The sequence below is a fragment of the Vombatus ursinus genome, unplaced genomic scaffold, assembly GCF_900497805.2.
Source record: "Vombatus ursinus unplaced genomic scaffold, bare-nosed wombat genome assembly UNPS02014813.1, whole genome shotgun sequence".
In the NCBI taxonomy this organism is placed as follows: Eukaryota; Metazoa; Chordata; class Mammalia; order Diprotodontia; family Vombatidae; genus Vombatus; species Vombatus ursinus.
In genome coordinates this window covers 34,100,186-34,123,062 of record NW_020954591.1, presented here as the reverse complement: position 1 = coordinate 34,123,062, position 22,877 = coordinate 34,100,186, and the positions used below count along the sequence as shown (strand labels likewise).

At 36.2% G+C, this 22,877-nt stretch overlaps 1 protein-coding gene across 5 annotated transcripts in view; it reads right to left on the bottom strand.

The window, feature by feature from the left end:
• The window catches only part of CDON (cell adhesion associated, oncogene regulated), a 112,910-nt gene that overhangs the window by 49,065 nt on the left and 40,968 nt on the right, over window positions 1-22,877 (bottom strand). For 4 of the 5 annotated variants that reach the window (XM_027835242.1, XM_027835244.1, XM_027835245.1 and 1 more), the window contains exons 2-6: window positions 7,472-7,608; window positions 4,158-4,430; window positions 2,608-2,754; window positions 2,159-2,302; window positions 1,136-1,423 (exon numbers count right to left, since the gene is read on the bottom strand). In XM_027835242.1, coding sequence (XP_027691043.1) covers window positions 1,136-1,423; window positions 2,159-2,302; window positions 2,608-2,754; window positions 4,158-4,430; window positions 7,472-7,547 — 928 coding nt within the window. In that variant the 5' untranslated portion in view covers window positions 7,548-7,608. Of the gene's footprint in view, window positions 1-1,135; window positions 1,424-2,158; window positions 2,303-2,607; window positions 2,755-4,157; window positions 4,431-7,471; window positions 7,609-12,811; window positions 12,930-22,877 lie in introns of all 5 variants that reach the window. The other variant, XM_027835243.1, reaches the window with a different exon arrangement.

The following is a 22,877-nucleotide window of genomic DNA, read 5'->3' as shown; positions in this document are numbered from 1 at the left end:
CTTGTGGGACACCAACAAAAAAAAATCAATCCCACTTATCATAAAGGTGTTATAAATGATTTCTTATTGGAATAGACAATGCAATGTTTTTCTATAAGGCATGTCCTAATAGTAAATACCTCCAGAGAAACTAAAAAATTGAATTTATTTTGACTTTCCTTTCTATTTTATTTTTTCTGGGTTTTCAAAGAAGTACAGGTGGAAGGGAAATATATTTTCTTTAAATAGCCATTTTATACAGTGACCTCGATGGCAAAAGCTCAGGATGGCCAGGGAGAAAGAAGGGATATATATATAAAAACATGGCTAGGATCAAGGCTGCTGTATAAATTAGAGATACAAACAAATGCATTAGGAAAGATGAAATTAAACCAGGTACTGTGTAAAGAGGTGATATTTTACAATTTTCCATTTTCTTGCTAGCCTTTTGCCTTCATCACTACTACTAGATTCAGAGGATCATAGGATTTAGGGTTGGACAACTGCAAGCAACCCACAAAATTCTTGAATATACCCAAACCAAATTAAAATGTAATTGGTCAATGTTTAAAATAAAATAAAAATAAAAATACAATAAAACACAGATAATGTTAATTTGTGGTTTTCTAAGTCAATACCAGCTCACAGGATCCCTTTCCATTTGAGTCTGACACACTGATAGAGTTCAATTCCCTTATTTTACAACTGGTGAATGGACTTGTCTGAGGTCTTACAGAAGAAATGTGATGCAAACCAAGGGCCTTGACTCTAAATCCTGCCAATTTTTCCCACTCCTCCATCCTGCCTGTCTACTACACTATGCTTACTGTCAGGTAACTCTTCTTACATTCTCCTGCTATATTTTTCTTTTTTTTTTTAATTTAGCATTTTATTTTTTTCCTGAATTACATATAAAAATAATTTTTAACATTCGTTTTTTTTTAAATTTTTGAGTCCCAAATTCTCTCTCTCCTTCCCCTCCCCACCCCCTCACCCTGCATTGAGAAGGCAAGCAATTTGATATAGGTTGTCCATGTTCCTGCTGTATTTTCAGTGGACGGGTTAACCTCATATCTACAGAAATTAATGTTGGACAAGAGCATAATCAGAAAAATAACCTAATTTAAGTGTGACTTAAAAACATATAATGTCTTACCAAGCACATTAACTGTGTAGGTCACACGTGTGAGCTCTCCAGACTTGTTTCCCACCACACAGGAATAGTTTCCAGCATCATTTGGATCTATGCTATCTGTGACAAGATGGGAATATAACTGTCTCCAGTTACCTCCCAGTAGAGAACCATGGCCATCCTTCATCCACTGCACTTGAGAAGCAGGCACTCCACTCACCACACATTCCAGAGTTACAGGATTGTGAGAAACAGCTGCCAATGACTGGGAAAAGGTGGGGTGGATGATTCGAACATATTTTGATGAAGGGCCTAGAAGAGGTAAGCAAAATGGAAAAATAACATGAAAAGTTCTCGCTCTTCTAATATATTTTCCTCTTTGCTGAGCATTCCCAACATCTTATTTATTCTCTTTTGCTTTCCTGTCCACAAGGCTTTGTTGTAGATAACGTCTATAGGAAATAGATGAATAAAATGAATTGTTTCTGTTATTATCATGGCCATTCCTGCTGGCTGGAGCTATAGGATTTTCAGGAAGTCCAGATGTAACACTCAATTTGTAGTTTGGATATTAATTTTTCCTTAATCCACTTACCATCTCTTAGTCCTCTGTGTCTAGCCATAGGTTAGTAGACAGACTTTCTGGCTAAGACCCATTAAGGCATGGGACCCATGACATTAATGAATTTATAAACTGGAGGAAAAAGATATACAAACATCATGAATTTTTACAATATTTCCCTTTCCACCATTCATGTACTGTGCTTTATGAGGAAGAATGGATGTCACTTTATAAATACCACTCCTTGGTTACTCCAATACAAATTTTGGGGGAAAAAAAGATTCTTTGATGGTGCCTTAGCAGCATCCTTAGCTCGTTGAAGTATGTGGCATTTATTTTTAAAGATTGGCTCCATATTAAATAAGCATGTGTAGGAAAGCACACTATCCAAGTATCCACATTAATACTTATTTACCAACTTTTTGAGAGAGTAATTGTTAAAGGATTTTCTCCTTAAGTACCACCAAAGGCAACCAAACACTTACGGGTCACAATGAGCTTGTGGCCTGTGGGTTCAACTTTTAATTCATGTGTGACAGGATTGTAAACTGCACATTTATATGACCCTTTGTCCTCTGAAGATACATTCAAAATCTGAAGATTTCCTGATGGAAGGATTAGGTAGTTATCTAGAAGGAAGGAGAAGGAACATGATTAGGTTTCTTATTTTGTCCTACAATATAATTACAAACCAACTGAACAACAGTTATAGGTTTAGATAGAGACTGGAGGCATATAAGCAGTGAACAAAAATCAAGAAAATGACCTCATAAACAGCAACAGTGGCTAAGGAAAAGAAAATAAGCCCATCAGTAACAATGGACCCACATTGAACCATTATGCATTAAGAAGAGAAAAAAAACATGTTCAGCTATACAGATACCATGGATATGTTCAGTTCTGTTCATTGACTCCTTGCAACAACAGATCTTACCTGTGGAATGTTCCAGCCATTTCCCCCGGACCTTATAGCGCACCTGTGCTGAAGGACTACTTTCTGGTATCTTGCAGTCAATGAATCCAGCACTTTGTTCCTCTGCTATAACAACATGTTTTGTTGATGCACCAAAATCACTAAGACCTTGAAAGTAAAAACCAATTTAGAAAGATGAAGAAAGTTTTGCTTCTATTTTTCTGGAAGATATAAGTACTAAAAATAACACTTGTCATCTAGTCTTAGTTGTCTGCTAATCCTAGAGAGTAGCAAGATTTTCTTCCCAAAAAGTTAGGGGCAAAAACTGGGGAGAGGGGCAAATAAGAAATAACAAATGGCTGCCTCCTTGCTTCTCTGTATAGTATTTAAAGCCCTTTACAACCTTACCCCTTACTACCTTGAGTCTTATTACACTTGAGTCCCTGCCACATACTCTATGATCCAGTAGTTAGACTCCAGTCTATGCTGTTCCTTAAACACAACATTCTGATCTCCTGACTCAGTGCCTTTACATGGGCTATCCCCTCATGCCTGGAATGTTCTCCTTCATCACCTCCACCCCATCAGTACAATCTTTAACTAAAACTCACTCATCATATATATCTTTATCCAATCCACATCATTTCTCACTGCAATATCAAGTGTAGGACTAATTCATAGTGCATTGCTTGAATCATCTGAGTATCAGATGTCACAATCAGTCACAATGCCTCTCAGCTCCCCCATAAGAAAGCAAATCTTAAAATGGCTGAACCTGTTCCCAGACCTGGGTACAAGATATTCTTTGTTATTTTCTCTTAATCTAAAAGTTTCCAACAGTTTATAGCTATTCTAGGGCAGAGGTGTCAATGCATGGCTGGAACTAAATTAAAATGTAACTGGGAAACATTTAACAAAATAAAAAAATACAATAAAACATAAGTAACATTTTACATTTTACAACTAAGTCAACATGTGACCCTACATAAAACTTACTGGGTTCCATTTCTACTTGAGTTTGACACCACTGGTCTAGGGTATTCAACCCTCTGTGTGCTTATTGGAGTACTAGCAGCTGCCACTGTTTGAAAGGCAGACAGTTCAAACTTAGAAAACCACTTGCTCCAGATTTTCTACCACCTCCACAGTCATATGGTATTCTTTTTCTCATGGACAATTCAATCCCCTTTTCTCGTTTCTCTAGCCCAATTTTTATTATTGAATTCAAATCAACTCAGTAACCAAGATACAGAAGGTCTATATGGACAAAGCAATCAGATTTTTTTAAAAAAAGGGGTATTACGAAATAAAGGAATTCAGTGTAAAATCAAATAATGAACTCCTAAAATTGAATTTTAAAGTTTTAAAATATTAATCCCAAAGTTTACATTGGAAATGTGTTCACATTCAGACGGTTTTCCAAAAAAACAAACAAAAACCCACATCCTTGGGCTCGGCCTACTGTCTCACCTTCGGCAGGACTTCAAGCTATAATGGGTGGCACCAACTGAATAAGCCTGTCACCATTTTGGGGATATACTATACATCAAAAGTTGAAATATCAAACTTACCTCCAATGGATACTGTCGCAGGCTTACTCACAATTGCACCAATGCTGTTGTTGGCAATGCATTGATACTGACCAGAAACAGAAGGACTGAGAGAAAGAATGGTTAAAGTCCCCTGCTGAACCTCAATTTGCTCCACATTTCTGTCGAATTTTTTTCCATTAAGCAACCACGATATGTGAACGGTCACAGGTTGAGCAGAGCATTGGAGTATTACAGGTTCACCAAGTTTCTGGACAATAGAGTGTGGCTCAGAAATAAAACGAGGTACCAAGTCTATAAGGAAACCCCCCCCCAAAAAAGTGAAAAGGGCATTAAGGGCATTACACTTAATTCCATTCACTAAACATTTTAAACATTTATTAAGTGCCTAATATGCAAAAGATTCTGTTAGGTATTGGAGATATCTAGAAACCTACCATTTATGTAGCACTTTAAAGTTTCCAAAGTGCTTTACTAATAGTTTCTCATTTGATCCTCAGCAACTCTGTGAGGTAGATGCTATTATTATTCCCCTTTCACAGAGGAGAAAACTGAAGCAGAAAAGTTAAGTAACTTGCCTATATAAAGAAAAATACAGTAGCTCCTGCCTTCAAAGAGCTTATATTTTGTTTCACTCACATCAATAGGCAGAATTTTCTGTTACCTATCTAATTTGGTTATTCTTGATATCAACATCCTTATAACTCATTTTTAGAAGCAAAGAAAGATAGAATACCAGTCTGAGAGTAAGACTCTAGACTACTTGAGAGGTTCAAGAATAAAAATCACATAACAGGCTCAGTTCTACTTATGGAATAGAAAAAAAAACCCAATGTTTGATTTTCTGAGAAACATTAACACCTGCAGGTCATATGGCTATGACTTAGTAGTCCATAAAAAATGCTAGTTTTTTTGAAAGTATGGCAAAGGAAGAAGGAGAGGCAGAAAAAAAAGAAAGCATGGCAATTATGTTCATAAAAGGAACAATTTACTCTACTTTTTACTAACAGAATTTGACTTTGTGAGAAAAAAAGTTATGAATAATAGCCTCAAAATATTTTTATTAGTTTTAGTTTTTTAAATCTTTCAATTAAGAAAATAAAAAAAGAAAAACAGCTGTAGTGAAACATGAAGTAAGTTAATTTTTAATGAAATGTAGCTAAAATGAAGGAATTACTTTTCTGTCTCCCAAATAATTTAATTTACTAAGTAGGTTCCTTCAGAAACACGGGAGAAAGAAGTTTGCTTGCTAATGTGGCAAAGTTAACAAAGACAAGTTGGGAGTAAGGAGAACAGAAATTTTTTCTTTGCAAAGCTGAATAAAACAAAATTCTTACAAGAGAGAAAAGATAACATTAAACTATTGAATCTACTTTTACAGAAGACTAGATGATCCATCCCTTTTCCAGTTTAAAATTCTTTGATCCTATGATGTAATAAAAAATGAAGATCTTGGCACTGACTTGAGTCTGTAGTTCTGATTTCATAAATACATTAAGGAATCCATGGTTTTCATCAAGAGTATGGGTATTCCCTTCTTAATATGGCTCATTTTCAAATAGCTATGACCAAAACATTTACCACGAGTTGTTGTAACCAACTAAAGATGAGCCTCTCCAAACTTAGCTATACTGGTTCTCAGTCAATGGACAAACTACATTGTTGGGTCTATGCTCAAAGTCCTTCAGGGTTGGCAGAACCTACTAAAACTTGCATTCCTGCTGAGATAGCCCTCAAAAGCCCAGGGTAATCTCCATACCGAAACAAGGCAGTGAAGACAGACCTTAGTTTTCCAGCAGAGGAACTACTGGAATCCAGAAGGTAGTTTTCTCTGGGCAAGGCTCAACAGTTTTAAACTGGCTATGACGATCTTTGATATTTAACAAGTACAATGTTAGAATGCAACAAATATTCATTACCATCTACAATGTACAAAGTATTGTGCTAGATACTAATAAATGTAAGGGAGGGAGTATATCCCTAAAGGAACCCACTATCTAGTAAGGGAGATAAGACATAACCAAACAACTATCATACAAAACAGAACATGATAAAAGTATGAGAGGTACATAAGTTCTATGAGATTTCATGGGGTTTTCCTCATCAAAAATCCTCACTCTTGTTTCTACACAGAATTCTTTCTTTAGTAATAATCAACTGAATTTTATTCAACCAGTCACTACTATTTAATGCACTCTTGATGGAACTGTAAATTAATCCAGTCATTCTAGAAAGCAATTTAGAACTATGCTAAAAAAAAGTCATTAAACTGTGCATACATATTCTTTGACTCTGTGTACTATTACTAGGCCTACACCCAAAAAAAACCCAAAAGAAAAAGGCCTCATATATACATTGTATTTATAGCAGTTCTTTCTGTGGTAGCTCTAACTGAAAACTAAGGGGGTGTCCCTTAATTGGGAAATAGCTGGGGAAATTATGGCATATGGCTATGTTGGAATACTAGTGAATCACAGGAAATGAGAAAAGGAATGGTTTCAAAGAAACCCGCTAAGGCTTGTATGATCTGATACAAAGTGAAGTGAGCAGAGCCAGGAGAACAATTAATACAACAACAACACTGTAAAGATAAACAACTTTGAAAGACTTAAGAACTCTGATCAATGCAAGGACCAACCAGATAGAGTTCCAGAGGTCTGATGCTGAAACATACTAGCCACCTTCGAACAGAGAAGTGATGAACTCAGTGTACTGAATGAGACATACAGACATGTTTTTTGGACATGGCCAATGGGAGAATTTGTTAGGCTTGACTATGCATATTTGTTAAAAGTGTTTTAATTTTATTCCTAATTGGGGTGCAGGAAGAAGTGGGGAGAGAAAATAAATTTTTGTTAAGTAAAAGAAAATTTAAATTAGAAATTTAAGCAATAAAAGAAATCCCTGAAATTCACAAATAAAAGGATCTCGTACAGAAGGTGGCACTTGTGCCACCTGGGAACCCTATACTCCTAGGAGGCCACAGAGCTTTTCAAGGACTCCTGGAATCTATATGAAAACAAGAATTGTAACATATACATATATGTGTGTGTTAGTATTTCTCAAATGGATACAGATGCTTTGTGATTTCTAAAACAATCCATTTAAAAGCATTACTGAATTCATGGTAACTTTCTGTTATTACTTTCTCAATGTTTATTAATATTACCACAATTACCAATACAAGACAGCTCTCAAAATTTTTAGAAATTAAAAGGAGGTCCTTATATTTGAAAAAGTTCAGCACCACTCTGCCACAGGATGCTCATACACAAACAATCCAGGGTCAAAGCAGCCCTTAGCTGTAAACTCTAGTACCATTCCTACAGGCTTACCTGAACTTACAGAAGAACACAGGATCATAAAAGGAACATATAACAGTGTCTGTAATGATCCAAGATCTGGATTCATAGCGCCAGAATACAGGGGCTGATAGAATAGACTTCCAGAGTAAAACACAGTTCTTGGCACACTGAAACAAATGAAGGAGAAAAAGAAAAATCTTTAATCTTTTTTGCTATAAGTAGATAGAAGTGATAGTCTAAGTCTTAATCTTTTTTGGTAACTCTACAGAGAATCACACGCAGGGGTCTTAATGAGGCAGCTTCTCCTACAACATAAATCAATTTATCGAGACTAAATTAGGCATTTTAGAAACTCCACTAACTCTTCATATTATTAAGATTCCATTTTGTGTCCAAGCAATTTATCCTGACATATCAGTGGTCTTAATGAAGCAATTCAACCTTCACAATCACCCAAATTAGTCATAGTTGCAGAGTTAGATGATGGAGAACTGGACTTGCAACTGAATTGAGTAGATTCAAAATACAAGATCATGATGTAAAGCTTTGATACATTAATAATGACAAATACAATGAATACTGTGTTGTTCTTCTGTAACATAATATCGCTGGCCCATCCTTAGTAAGGTGTATTTCTAAGTGTTCTCAGCAGCAGTAATGAATTCTTAAATTTATCCACCTATTCTCCATCTCACTCATTTCCCTTGTGACTAACTGCATTCAAGGTAGCTGAGTTGGAAGAGGAATATGTTCACTGAAGAATACTTTAAATTATACAGTTTCTTTAATGGTATTTTAGAGCAGCTCAAGATTTATAAATGGGTATGAATATCTGCCCTATACTCTTAAGAAAAATACTTATACTTGATACAATAAGTTATATACTTGACATAACATACTTAATTGTTGTTGTTCATCCTTTGTCATACTTGACATAATCCCTAAATGGTATTATTACTTAGGCAATTTAACAGTACGAAGAAGATGGAAGAAAGGATTCACTTAAGCATTACTTTCTAAAAGTCACAAGTATTACCAAGATCCTTGAACCCTCAACAAAACAATACATTTTCATTTTACATAAAAAAGATCCACATAAGGCTAGAAAAGTTGTATTGTAGGCTCATATTTAGTTCAAAATATTAGGTATCTCACAAGTCTTTTAAGAAATTCTCCAACTGACCTTTTCAGTGAGCAAGAAAAGATATTTTTGGTAACACTCAGTTGGCAGAAGGAGCCAGCTGTGCAAAAATTTCTTCAGTTTATTTGAATTCTCACTCAGTTCAAGGGCAAGTACTGCCACAGCACTAGTAAGGATTCAGGACAAAAGTAAACATTCAAATAACTTGTTAACCGGAGATACTTCCCTCAAAGGGTTGGGGGTTAGGGATCCTTTTCTTCCTTTTGCCAAATCTTTACTCACTATTTATTTATAAAAAGCAATGAAACATACATTCAGTATCAACTTTACCCCAGCATATGAGCTACTGAGTTCCACTGCAGCTGCCCTTTAAAACCAAGGCAGAGTTCATTATTACCAGGCCATTATTACTATCTAGATAACATCCTATAAGAATACTTTTACTGACCTACTTTTAACCTATTCTTTATGGGTTCTCTGTTTCAGATGTCAATATAAATACATTATAGATATTCCTATCTGATTTTGGAGACACTGATAAAACTAACATCAACATATAGTAAGTTTGATATTTCAATGTATTTGTGATTGCATTCATATTGTTACTCTCCACAATGGTAGAGATCACAACCCAATCTCTCACTCATACTCTGAGATTCTTCTACTAATAACTCATTGGAAAATCTGAAGTAAGCACTTACTAAATACTTGCTGACTTCCCAAGACTTGTCCATGGATGGCTAGATCAGCCCAACAAGAGCCAATGAAACCAAAGTCAAGGTCACTGGTACATAAGTCAATTGACTTTGCTGTATTCCACAGCCACAGATGACACCCCTTGGGGAAGCAGCATAATATAATCAAAAAGCATGTTGAATTAAAAATCAGGGAACTCAGGTTCGAATTCTGCCTCTGATGTTTGTAACCCCAGACAGGTTAATCTCCTTGGGTCTCAGTTTCCTCATTTGTACAATTAGGAAATTGGACTCGATAACCTAAGGTCTCCTTCAGCTCTAAATCTATGATCCTAAGCACAAAACTTATCATTGCTCAAAAAGGTGAATTAGAGCAGTGCAGGGATAGATCAGTGTAAATCTATTCCCACTACCAGAAAAACAAGCTGACACATCATTCTATGGTGGGTCACTACTCTTGTAGTCAAATACATATTTTTTTTTAATCACCATAATTATCAAAAAATTAGTGGAGTCGAAGGAGAAGGGAAAAAGGAAATCTTATTTAACAAATATCTCATTGGGAGTAAAATCAATGCCACCTTCCTTTTAGAACAACTTGAACATTCAATTTTTTAAAAAGCATTTATTAAAGACCTACTAGATGACAGGAATTTTACTAGGCACTGGGAGAGGGGGAGAAAAAGAAGGAGAGCAGTAGAAAGACAAAAATGAGAAGAGGTCCTGCTCTCAAGTAGCTTACATTCTTCTGGCATGAGCCTTGTTATTTAATCGTTTAGATTTCATCCGAATCAGACTCACAGAATCTGAGAATTGAAAGAGACCTAAGACCAACCCATACCTGAACAAGAATCCCCTCTACAATATATCCAACAAGTGTAATCCAGATTTTAGGGGGGAAATAGTACTAAAAACCATCGATCAAGTGTTGTTCTTCTCATAATACTTTGGTTGAAAATTCTGTGATTAATCAGTCATCCTCAAACACAAGAAGAGTGAACAAGCTCCATCTCCCATAGGGTACTTTTCACTAATGAGGAGGCAATGATAATTTCTTCTCCAACAGGCCTCAGCTGCCTCCTCCAACCACCTCCCCAGTAGGTCCCTTCCCCCACTGGTAAATTCTTCCCAGAACCTCCATTTTGGGTAAGGGTCCTGACTAGCCATCCTTCATGCTCTGAACTCCTCACAGGTACCTCTCCAGTCCCATTCCTCTTCCTTCAGTAACACTGCCCCTCCTTTTCAGCTCCCCTTTTATGTTTTGTATTCCTCAATTAGAATGTAAGCTCCTTGAGGGCAGGGAATATCTTTCTTTTTACTTGTATTTATGTCTCCATCATTTAATACAGTGCCTGGCACATAGTTAGTGTTTAATAAATGCTTGTTTACTGACTGACTTTGTGATATTGTCAGTGCACACATCCTCTTACTATAACCCTCCAAACAGAAAAGCTATGTCATGGTACAGGCACAAAACTCAAAGAAATTATTTCAGATTGTGGCACACCATTTTTAAAAGCTTGTTAATCCCATTCTAACAAAAGTAGTACGCAAACTATTTCAGTCACAAAGCAAAATAAAATTTAGTATTTTAATTTCATCAATTCTAAGCATTTTATCAAACCTTGAGTCAAGAACAACTGAGTTCAAATCCTGCCTCAGACACTGTTTGACCTTGGGCAAGTCATTTAACTTGTTTGCCTCAGTTTCCTCAACTATAAAATAGGGGAAATAACAGCACCGACTTCACAAGGTTGTTGTTAGGACAAAATGAGATATTTGTAAAGGGCTTTTAGCACGGTGCCAGGCATATAGTAGGTACTATGTTAAATGTGAGCTATTATCATATTATTATTATTAAACTATATTTGAGCTTTAGCCAATTCACTTCCAGTTTAGAGTTTGACATCTGACCATAATATTATGTAGCAAAAATACTCCCACCCCAGTTTTACATGCAGCTAAGTGTATACTTTCCCCTCTGCTGGGACCAATGCTTGAGATTATCTGCGGTAACAGCTTTAGCTATTTTAAGAGTTGATCTCTTGACCTTTGAACCCTGGAAACAAGACTCCAAAGGGAAATACAGATCTTTGGATGGGAAAGAGTATAATTAGAGAAATATAAAGGTTTAACACAGTAGAATATGCTCTTTGAGGGCAGGGACTGTTTTACTTTTGTTCCTATGTCTGTTGAATTAACTGAGTGGGATGTCAAGGTACACAAAGATTCCATAGCAAAGAAAGTTCATCACAAAGTAAAAGTCAGATTAGGCCAGGGATAAGAAATAGGGACCAGAGGAGAACTACTGCTTCCAGTGACAGAAGTTTGGAAGTTATAAAAATATCTCATACAGATTTATACCCAGAAAGGACCTTTGAGATCATCTATAGCCATAGGAAGGAATCTCAAGCCCTTTAGGATTACAGCAAAACCCATCCAAACATGATGCTTTATCAGACACCACAATCTAAACATTCAGTGCACTTCTCAGAAGGTAATGACAAACCAAGGTGCATGGTACTATGAGTACCAAAACAATACTATTCTTCCCAAAATGACTCAATGATAAGGTAGAAAAAAGAGATCGTCTTGTCAGGAATCTAGGAAATAAATGAAAGTGTGAAGTATATACATATATGCTGAAACACAATCAGAAGCCTTCTCTAGCTAAAGATGATGTTACCTTTTCAAAGCTAAATATTATGTTAAAATCTTTTGGAAAATTTCAGAAAGAATGGATTTGTAAATAGAGGGAAAAGGGGGTCAATATGAAAGTAGTTTGGGAGTTATAAAGATAGCACACACAGATTTATACCCAGAAAGCACCTTTGAGAAAGGACCTTTCAAACAGAAATAGAAACAGGGGCCATTAAATTGTCCATAAGGATCTGTATATTGACTTAGAAAACGATACATGTACATAAATTTCTTTTTTTTATCAATACATCACCACACTAAAATCAGCTAGGAACTACATTTTAATCTAATTCAGGCTGCAGTTGGAAGTGTTATGGGCCACCTATTTGGCACTTCTGATCTAGTCCAACCCCCTCCTTTAACAGATGAGGAAACTAAGGTCTAGAAAGAGTGCCTTTTACTCAACCAAGGTCACAGGTCGAGGAACTATGAATATTCTTTCCTCACCATACAATAAACATTTAAGTGCCTAATATATGCTCCATAGTGTGATGTTAGATTAAGTTTAGATAAGACATGGTCCTTGCTCTAGGGAAGTTTTAAGTAGATAGAACTACTCCATGAACTGATTGCCCAACCAGAAATGATCCTTCCTTCCTCAGGTGTCAACAGAACTGTATATCTCATACATAGTGTCTCAAAAGTCTTAGTGCAGTTTTAAGCTACTAAAACTTACTTGAGCACCTAAAACTTAAAGCCTGCACTAAGACTTTTGAGACACTATGTAGTATTTCCTGCATTATAATTATTTTAGTTACTTAACATTTGAGTTGGTGTCACATTATCCTTGCTAAATCCGGACCTACATAAAAACAAGGACTATGCCTTAATTACCTTTGTATCTCCTCCAGGCTTCTAGGTACTTAATAAAGAGGTGTTGAATGAATGTTCAGCTATCCAATGAGGGCCCTGCAAGGGTAGATGAATTCCCAATTCCAGAATGAAAACCTAGCTGTAGAAGTCAAATATAGGAAGGAATAAATATTTGGGAATTTTACATGTTAAGGTATATGTATATGTATTGATAAGAACTTGAGAAGTAAATCTATAAATACAAAATATAAAATGGCCAACTTTGATTACATAAAAGTAAAAAGATTTGACAGAAATAAAACCAATGCAACTAAAATTAGAAGAGAAGCATGTAACTGGGAAAAAATATTTGGAGCAAATTCCTCTCATAAAAATCTCATTTCCAAGATATATAAAAGGAACTAGATTGTGAGCTCCTTAAGGACAGTGGGCTGTCTTTTGCCTCTTTTTGTATTCCCAGTGCTTAGCACAGTGTCTGGAACTAGTAGGTGCTTAACAAATATGTACTGACAGAAATTGACCCAGATTTATAAGAACAAGAACTATTCCCCAGTTAAGAAATGGTCAAAGGCTATGAATAAGCAATTTTCTTTCTTTTTCTTTTTTCTTTTGGCTAGGCAATGAGGTTAAGTGACTTGCCCAGGGTCACACAGCTAGTAAGTGTCAAGTGTCTGAGACTGCATTTGAACTCAGGTCCTCCTGACTCCAGGACCGGTGCTCTATCCACTGCACCACCTAGCAGCCCCTGAATAAGCAATTTTCAAAGGAAGAAATCCAAGCTATTAATAGCCATATTTTTTAAAATTCTATAAATCACTAATAATTACAGAAATGCAAATTAAAGCAGCTCTGAAGTTCTACCTCAATACCTAGGGCCACAGGAAAACAACACTGTTGGTGGAGCTGTGAATTGGTCCAGTCATCGTGAAGAGAAATATGAAACTATGCTCCCCAAATTACAAAATTGTGAATTTCCTTTGACCCAACAATAACATCACTAGGCTTATATCCCAAAGAGATCCAAGAAAGAAGGAAGGGATCCTTACATATAAAAATATTTATAGCAGTTCTTTTCGTTATAGCAAAGAACTGGAAATAAAAGGTGTAAATAAACATTTATCAGAGAATGGCTAAACAAATTATGGTATATGCATGTAATGGAATATTATTGCATTATAAGAAGTGATGAAAGGGACAGTTTCAGAGAAACCAAGGAAGACTTCATGAATTTATGCAGAGTAAAATAATCAGAAAAAGGAGAACAATTTCTATCATAACAACATTGTAAAGACAAACAACTTTGAAAGACTCAGGAACTCTGAACAATGTAATAACCAATCACGATTCCTGAGGACTGATGACATCTGACAGAGAGGTGACAGATTCAAGATTCAGAATGAGATACAATTTTTGGACACAGCCAATGTGGAAATTTGTTTTGCTTGACTATGCTTATTTGTTACAAGGATTTTATTTTCTTTTGTTTTGTTTCCCCAATGGGGAGAAGTGAGGAAAAGAAAAAACAATGTACAAATAAATAAAAGTTTGAAAAATTTTAAAGAAATAAACTTATATGTTTAATACAGAATAAAGTAACTTTTATCCTGAAATCCAAATTGAGAGGGCCAACTGAATTCCTTTCAAATCCAAGCACTAGATTAGGTGAATAGGGATGATATTATAAAAAAAGATAAATCAGGGTGGCAGAAGAAGACATTTCCAGTTACAGTCCCTTAAGCCTTGTGAAACTCAGAACCTCCAATTACAGAGTAACCACCCTTGACATAAGACCTCTGCTCTTTACCCAGAGCCCTTGATGAAATGGGGTAAAAAGTCACTGGTGATAAGTTACACAGCATGGTTTCAATTTATTCCATGCATATTCACAGATTTCATGACTGGACATAAGTTTTTCTAAAATATATATATACATATATATGTGTTAATACTCAAAAAGCTGCTGACACTTCATGAAAAATTTTGAAGGCAACTGTTTCAAAACAACAACTTAGAAAACTATATATGTTTACAAATTTCCATCACCACACTAAAATCGAATTCTAATGAAATACCATTATTTTTAGTACTTTCTTTTATCCACTGCTTTTGTTACTGGTGTAACATACACAACCCCAAATACCTTTATTTTTCCTCAGTCTCTATCATTATCATTGAGAGTTTTTATATAACACTTGAAGGTTTGCAAAGCATTTTACCTATGTTAACTCATTTTGTCCTCACAATGTTGAGAGGAAGATGCTATTATTATCCCCTTTACAAATGAGAAAACTGAGACAGAGAAGTTAAGTGACTTGTCCAAGGTCACACAGCTATTGACAAAGGCTGGCTTTGAACTTAAGTCTTAACTGATTCTAACTCCTAGCTCTATCTGCTGTACCACCTAATTGACTCCCTAAACCAGCAATGTTACTGTTGTTGTCATCACCAACTCTTCATGACCCCAATTTGGGGTTTTTATGGCAAAGACATTTCTCCAGCTCATTTTACATATGAGAAAACTGAGGCAAACAGGGTTAAGTGACTTGTCCAGGGTCACACAGCTAGTAAGTATCTGAGGCCAGATTTGAATTCAGGTCTTCCTGACTCTAGGCTTGGCACTCTACCACTGTACCACCTAGTAGTCCAGACCAACAATAGAAACAACTAACTGGGGAGAATGAAGAGCAGGGGTGAGACTGATCAAGAAAATCCTCAGCCTCAGATAATGTGTGACTTGCAGCCTGTGTGATATCTGAAATACAGGACAAATAATGATAATCTACAGTAATCTAGATAATTGAAAAATATATTTGATTATCCACTTCACGCAAGAGAACAGAATTTTGGGCCATGCTTTTAGCCTCTCACTCCAAACTAGTAGCCATTATATAGTTGCAATACTTTTCTGTGTAGTTCTGAGTGTGACAAAGAAAAAAGCTAGAGAAGGTTTTTAGAATTGTCACTATACTCACAGGCACCTAGGAGGAAATACTATCCTTTATGCACCTGTAAGAAACAAGAAAATGTGATAGCTAGATGTAATATCGCCCCCAAGTATAGAATATTTCCCCTACTACGTTAAAATTTTTAAGACAAAGCCATTACTTCAAATGGTGTGTTTAAGTTACAGTCTTCTTTAAGCCACCTACATAGAAGGCAATCTGCCATTTTTTAATAGAAACAATGCACAGTTACGGTTAATGGGTCATGTAGTTAGGAAAAGCTAGGTTCGGGGCCTTTCTCTGACACACACTGGCTGTGTGAGTAAAAGTATCTTTCCACACTTCCTCCAGCAACTTTCTTTCTTTTTTTGCTAGGCAATGGGGTTAAGTGACTTGCCCTGGGTCACACAGCTCACAAGTGTTCTGTGTCTGAGGCTGGATTTGAACTCAGGTCCTCCTGAATCCAGGGCTGGTGCTCTATCCACTGCACCACCTAGCTGCCCCTACCAACTTTCTAAAAGCATAAAAACCTAGTCGTCACTTGCTTATCTGCATCAGTAGAGGAAGTTTCCACCAAAGGAGCTTTGCATACCAATGAAATAAAAGGTTCAAATTTTTTTTATTCATGTAGTTTTATAAAGATCTCTAGACTTAGAGAGTCTTCTGTAGAAAGAAGAAAAGAAAACCTGAGACTTGGAATTAGATGGGAAATACTACCCTAAAGTTTACTTAACTTACTGTTCAGGTTGTGAACCTAGTGCTTTTATAACCTCTTTCCACTATGTTGTCATGAAAAACCCTTTGGGAAAAGCTTTTCCTGAATGTCTAGATTTAATTCCTTTGGTTTGAAGCAATGCCTTTGCTTTCACAAAGGATGATAGCTGTTCTCTTTCTGAATCATTGACCTTACATTAACCCTTCCTTTCATTTTTTTTTAGGCTTAGGAAATAAGCAGGATTAATTTATGAACACAAACCACCTCTGGTGCAATATAATTTTTCAAAAGCATGAATTTTTTAATTGAATTAATTTCCTTTTAAAGAACAACAGAAAATATACTTAACACAGAAGAATCATTTCCCTACTAAAGAAAAGCATAAGGGAATTTGAATAAAGGAATATAATTTATTTCTAAATAGATTGTGTCAATGGGTAAGAAGTGGGGAAATGTCTTCAGTAACTGAAAAAAAAATTCTATAACCAAATTACATATCTCAATGCCATGGGTAACTCTCTAAAACTGTAAGTTGCCAAAAAGGCTCTGACTTGAGTTGGTAGAGGGAGTTTCTTCATCCAGAAGTTTCTTATACCAATAAAATCACAGGTCCAGACCCTATCCCTAGGAATTCTTTATTAAATTAGGTAATATTTAGGCACCAAAACCAGTTGATTGCCATCTCTATACCATGCAGTCTTCTACTGGCCTGAACAGAACACAATGACTTTAGTCTCTTATTTGGCCTAGACCAACACCCCTAGGACCCAATTCTATGTCACTACTCTTCCAAGATCCTCCTATTTCCTCTGCCCAATTTCAAAGAAGCTCTGTTTTCTCCCTCTGGGGAGTGGGACATTTTCTCTCTTAACCCAACTATATCCAAAAATGGTCTATTTTCTGCACTATACCACATTCTCCTCAACTGTTTTTCTTTATGACAAAATTTCTAGTTATGACTCTGGTACCTTGATTCAAATCCCAATTTTATATTCTTTGTGATCCAACATTGGAATTAATCAGTATTGAACAATTCTGTGAAAATCTCTAGAAGCACAATGTCTTAGCATTTTTTTTTGCCAAATTTTGATTCTCACTTTTAGAATATGCCTTGCTCCCCATTGCCATTTCCATATTTTCCTTCACCATTATCACTTGGCAACCCCTCTTTTTTCTAAGGTTCTTGTTATTTAAATTTATCACCTAATTCAGAGCCTGATGACCATTATCTACTGAACCCCCAGAGCATTCTCTATCCTTCTTCAATGAGTTCACTGCCTGGCTCACACACACAGAAGTCTGCCAAATCCTGCTCTTATACTAGAGGACTTCAACAAACATACTGATGCTCCCTCAACAAGTAAATAACCTGCCTCAAAAACCCTAATTTCCAAGTTACTCAACCTATTCAGTTCTCATGACCTCTCTACTCCACCTCAGCTAAAAGGTGGTCATAACCTTTACCCACAAGTATTCTCTCCCTTTTAATTGGGGGCGGCTGGAGAGCAGAGCAAAAAACTCCCAAAGACTCCTTTTATAGAGGGCTCAGAATTTTTTCAGCCATCTCTCTATTTCCCACCAGCTGCTTTGCTTGGTTTTGACTCTATGAACCCAATGCTTTCCACAGGATAAGCTATCACCAGAAATCCCATCTTCTTAGAGATTGCTTTGGCTTTGATATTCAACACCTCCTCAGTACCCTTGGTTGCTTCTCCCTTCTGACTAGAGGGCTGGAGGATAAGGCAAAAAAAGAAAAAAGCTCCTCCCAAAGCCTTCCATTTTAGAGGGCTCAGAATTTTCCAGCCATCTTTCTATTTCCCATCAGCTTCTCTGCTTGGTTCAGCTTATTGAACATTATGTCCTCATCTGGTACCCTCTAGTAACACTCCACCCCATCCCACCCCCAGCTTCCTTTTGTGTACAGTCTTTCCTCATCAGACTATAAACTCCTTGAAGGCAAGGATGGTCTTTCTTATTATTATCTGTATTCCCCGCATTTAGCACAGTTCCTGGCACTTAATGTTTACTATTGTTGACTACTTCTTTTATCATTCTATTTTTCCCTAAGCCTTACAACCACTAAGATTTTCACCATTATCTCCAATCCCTCCAATCCTCAGTTTTTTGCTTTCCTCCCTCCCTTATCTGTCTCCCCACCCCCCACCCCCACACCCCCCACCCCTAACCCTGAGGCACTCGGGGTGAAGTGACTTGCCCAGGGTGACATAGCTAGTGAGTATCATGTATCTGAGACCCAATTTGAACTCCTTATTCTATATTAATTTTCCATTTATTCATATATTGTTTTGTTATTACTTTGCAGTCGTTCTATGTGTTATGTGCCCCTAATAACTATACAGTAAACTCCCAGAAGGCAGATAATTTGATAATATCTTCTCCAAAGCTAGTAAATAGATGTTTAACTACATAAAAAAATAAATAAAACTGGCTTTCTTCACATGTAATAAAGTTTTTTCATGGTTCCCTTGTTTGGTATGAACAGGTCTTTTGTTTTATATCAGACATGGTAGCAAGGCAATTTTTAAGACATAACCTAGCTATAACAAATGTGAAAAATTCAAAGAAATAGGGACAGTTCTGTGATGCAAAATGAACAAAACAGAACCAAGAGAACATTATATACAACTGCTATAAATATATAAATAAAAAGCACTTTAAATGACTACAAAAACAGATTAACAACATTGATACTAACTTGCATAAGGTTGTATGTATTATCAGTTGGAATCTGCTGTGCTTAACATTTAAGGAGATTATACGTTTTGGGAGTTTAAATGAGTATACTGGGGTTTTGTACAATGTGACAAAACAAAATTTGTCAATTAAAAATGAAGGAAGAAAGCTATCTAAAGGAAGAACCCACTAATGAGAAAAAATTTTAAGTACTTAGCAATTTATTTTTTATTTGTTTTTCATATTCAAGGTACAGTTGCTCACATGAAAAATAGTTTAAGACCTTCATGACAACAAATAATGGCCCAGGGATGAAACCAAACACTCAGGCTTTATTTAAGTAAGCTGAGCAATATCATTAAATTTCACACCCAGACACCTTTAAAAGGTCCTGGAGTCTAGGGTTGTAAGAGAAAGTAATCAGACACATTCCTTTAGCTGTTGACTCCTCCATGATCACCGGAGCCTTTGATCAGTGACTATCTTCATCCTGCCCACATGGGGTCTGGCAAAATGAGGGTAACAGCTGGTACACATCCTTCCCTCATTTTATTGGGGACAGTTAGGGGAGGGAGGAGGTGATTAGAAGTCCAGTAGCAACAGATATACTGCCTAATAGTAAAATGCTAACCTCCAAGGGCTATTCTTAGTACTTTTAGAAGCTAAGAAATCCTTTAAGGTAGTTATGCAATTGACACTGACTTATTCCTTGGCATACCACACAGCTCAGTTAGTGGGGAAACACCTATCTATCTTATAAAAGCACAGCTGTTGGGTATAAAATATACCCCCCACAGCCTACTGTCAATAGCTCAATACCACACCTTACCAGAATTCAGACCCCTCTCAATTTAAAGAGCAGCTTTTGAAATCACTTCTCAAGTACCTATTTTTCAAAAACACTTAATGATCTCTCAATCATTCACATCAACCTTTAAAGAAAATGTCGCACCTACAGGCTTCAATGCCCTTCCCCCAACTTCTGGTCTTGATCAAGTCAGCCACATACAAACTGATCCTTTGGTCAGCAAAAGTATTTCCTTTCACTCTGGAGAGCCAAAAGCAGGAAAAGAAAATGGAAGTGACTTGGAATTATGGCACCAAGAAGGCCAGACGAGCAAGGAAATAATCAACTCCACATGAGCCACTTCAACCCCATCCCAATGAAAAGGGCCTAAGACTAACCCCAGGAAAGGTCACTGGGATCAGGGGTCACAAGCAGAAAAGGGCAACAGTGACTGGCTGCTGGCTGCAATCAGAATCAATGTGTTCCTAATTACACACAGAGAAATGGGTATGAGATCCGAGTTAGGGTTTATTCACAGCATTAGCACATTAAAAAAAAAAAAAGAAGTCAAGTGTTCCTGTTGCACTCTCTTCCAAATAAGCATTAAACTGACTATTTCTTCCTCTCTCCAGAATACAGGAAACCAAGAACTCTGAGAAGATAAGACAATTCTGGCATCCACAGTATGTTACATACAAAGCTTTGCTTAAGTGTATTAAGAGAAAGAGTTATGGATAGAGAAATTATGAAAAAGGATTTAAGGAGATTATTTTTAAAAGACAAAATGTAGCAAGCATCAAGGGGATTACTTTTCAAGTAGTATGCAACTTGAACACTTATTGCAAATCCAGCACTTTACAAAGGTAGATTTGCAAGCTTGTCTTGAGCAATTGGCTTCATAAGGAAAGATAATAACCACAAAACTCAAACACTGAAAACATTATCTTTAAATTCTTACAATAAATTCTTTAAAATACCTAAAACAAATGCAGAACTAATGGGAAGAACAGATACAGACTACATATCTAACTTGCACTAAGTTAGAGGATGGGCAACAGGAATGAGGCCATTGTTTCGGTTATAATATTTTATTACTATTGAGTATTCCAGAAGCCCAGTTTTTCTTGGCAAGTACCTATCCTATTGTGGCTGGATTTGGAGTTTCAATTAACAAATTAAGAAATGGAGAGAGATAAACACCTAAAGAGATACACATTTCTACGAAGCACAGTCTGTTAGACAATGACAGAAGTAGAGAAACAATAGGCAAAATAATGAAAATTCAGTACTCTAGAAAAGGTACTAGGATTTCTGAAACATTACACATTAAGCACATTCCATATAAATCCCTCTTTTTACAGTGATGAACTAAAACTCTGCAACATGATTTACACGAAAGTTAAATCTACATTTTAAAAAAATCTTCTCTATAAGTGAACTTTGACCAACATGAATATTGGAAAATTGTCACAAAGCCTTTTTATCATATTTACTTGCCTCTTGAGTTGTTTCCCTGAGGCCTGGAAACATATACAATATTCTAACATAAGTTGCAAGGTTCCAACAAGGAATCTTTGGGTACAGCTACATAAAAACAATTCAATAAAACTATATTCCTTGTGCAACTCTGCTTTGTTCCACTTCTGATGGGAATTGGGTCAGATGTTTCATAATCAATTGTGCCACACTATCATAGAGTGGCTGCTGTACTTCACAGGACTCTGAAAACATACCTGACATGTACACCAGTCATGTATTATCATGCAGTAGTAACAGTGCACAACTAACACAGACTGGTAAACCCAAAGACACCTGAGGGCAAGTACCAATCAGCACCAAAGAAATCCTAGCCCCAAAGACTTTTGTCAGAATTAAACAGTAAAACATTGCCAACAAAATCTGCTACTCTATCCTATAGTAAGCACATAATAACCAGAAAAAAAGAATATCAAATCAATAAGAAAAATAAATGTCCTTTAAGGAGATGAAAATATGGCATCCAAGTAGCAATCCAATTTGAAGATCTTCACAGATGAGGTCATATCAAACTTCTTATATGGTTGTGAGTCCTAGATCCAACAAAGACGCCATTATTATTATTGTTATTTTTATTACAATAAGCATCACCTACAAAGTACAATTAGTATCACCGCAACATTGAATGGCAAAACAGACTATAAAAGCTATATTGTAAGGTACTAAACTCTGAGGTGAGGTAAGGGAGCAATGAGCAAGATGGACAAAAGAAATATACTCATTTGGATGTGCAATTTCTGTTTCATTTATTTTTTAATTGCATATTATATTGAATTCAGAAAATATATATAGATTAATTCTACCTATAAGAAGTCATAAAACTTAGATGTTAATTTTAGATTTATAAGATATTAGCTGTTTTTTTCCTTAGCTGAATCTATTTTTCTACCTCCCAAATGGTATGAGAGGTAGAAATCTAACACATATAGAGACAAAAACAAAAGTCTCAGTTTCTTACATTAAACCTACATAATATTCTTCTGGATGGCTTCATGGTCAAGTGCAAAGAGCAGTGGCTTGATAATCAGAGGCCTTGTGTTCAAATACCACCTCCAATGCTTACAACCTGTGTGACTTTGGACAAGTCACTTAAAATCCTACTGTAGTGTGGTCTCAGCTTCCTCATAGGTTAGACGAGATTGCCAAAGAAATCCCTTCAAGTTTTAAATCTGTGATCATCTGACTTGAATTACATGTAAATGGCATGATTTTGTTGTTGTGTTTGTCCTAGGAAATCTCCAATGTAATAAGGACTGAACTACTTTACATTTCAGATAACCTGAAGCACAATGAATTAGCTTCATCTTTTTCCTGGAAAACTTCTAGTAATATAAGTTAATTATTATTATGGAGCAGTTGAGGTCATCACTAGGAGAAATCTCAAAGTCCTTTCCAGCCTTAGAAGTCTATGTT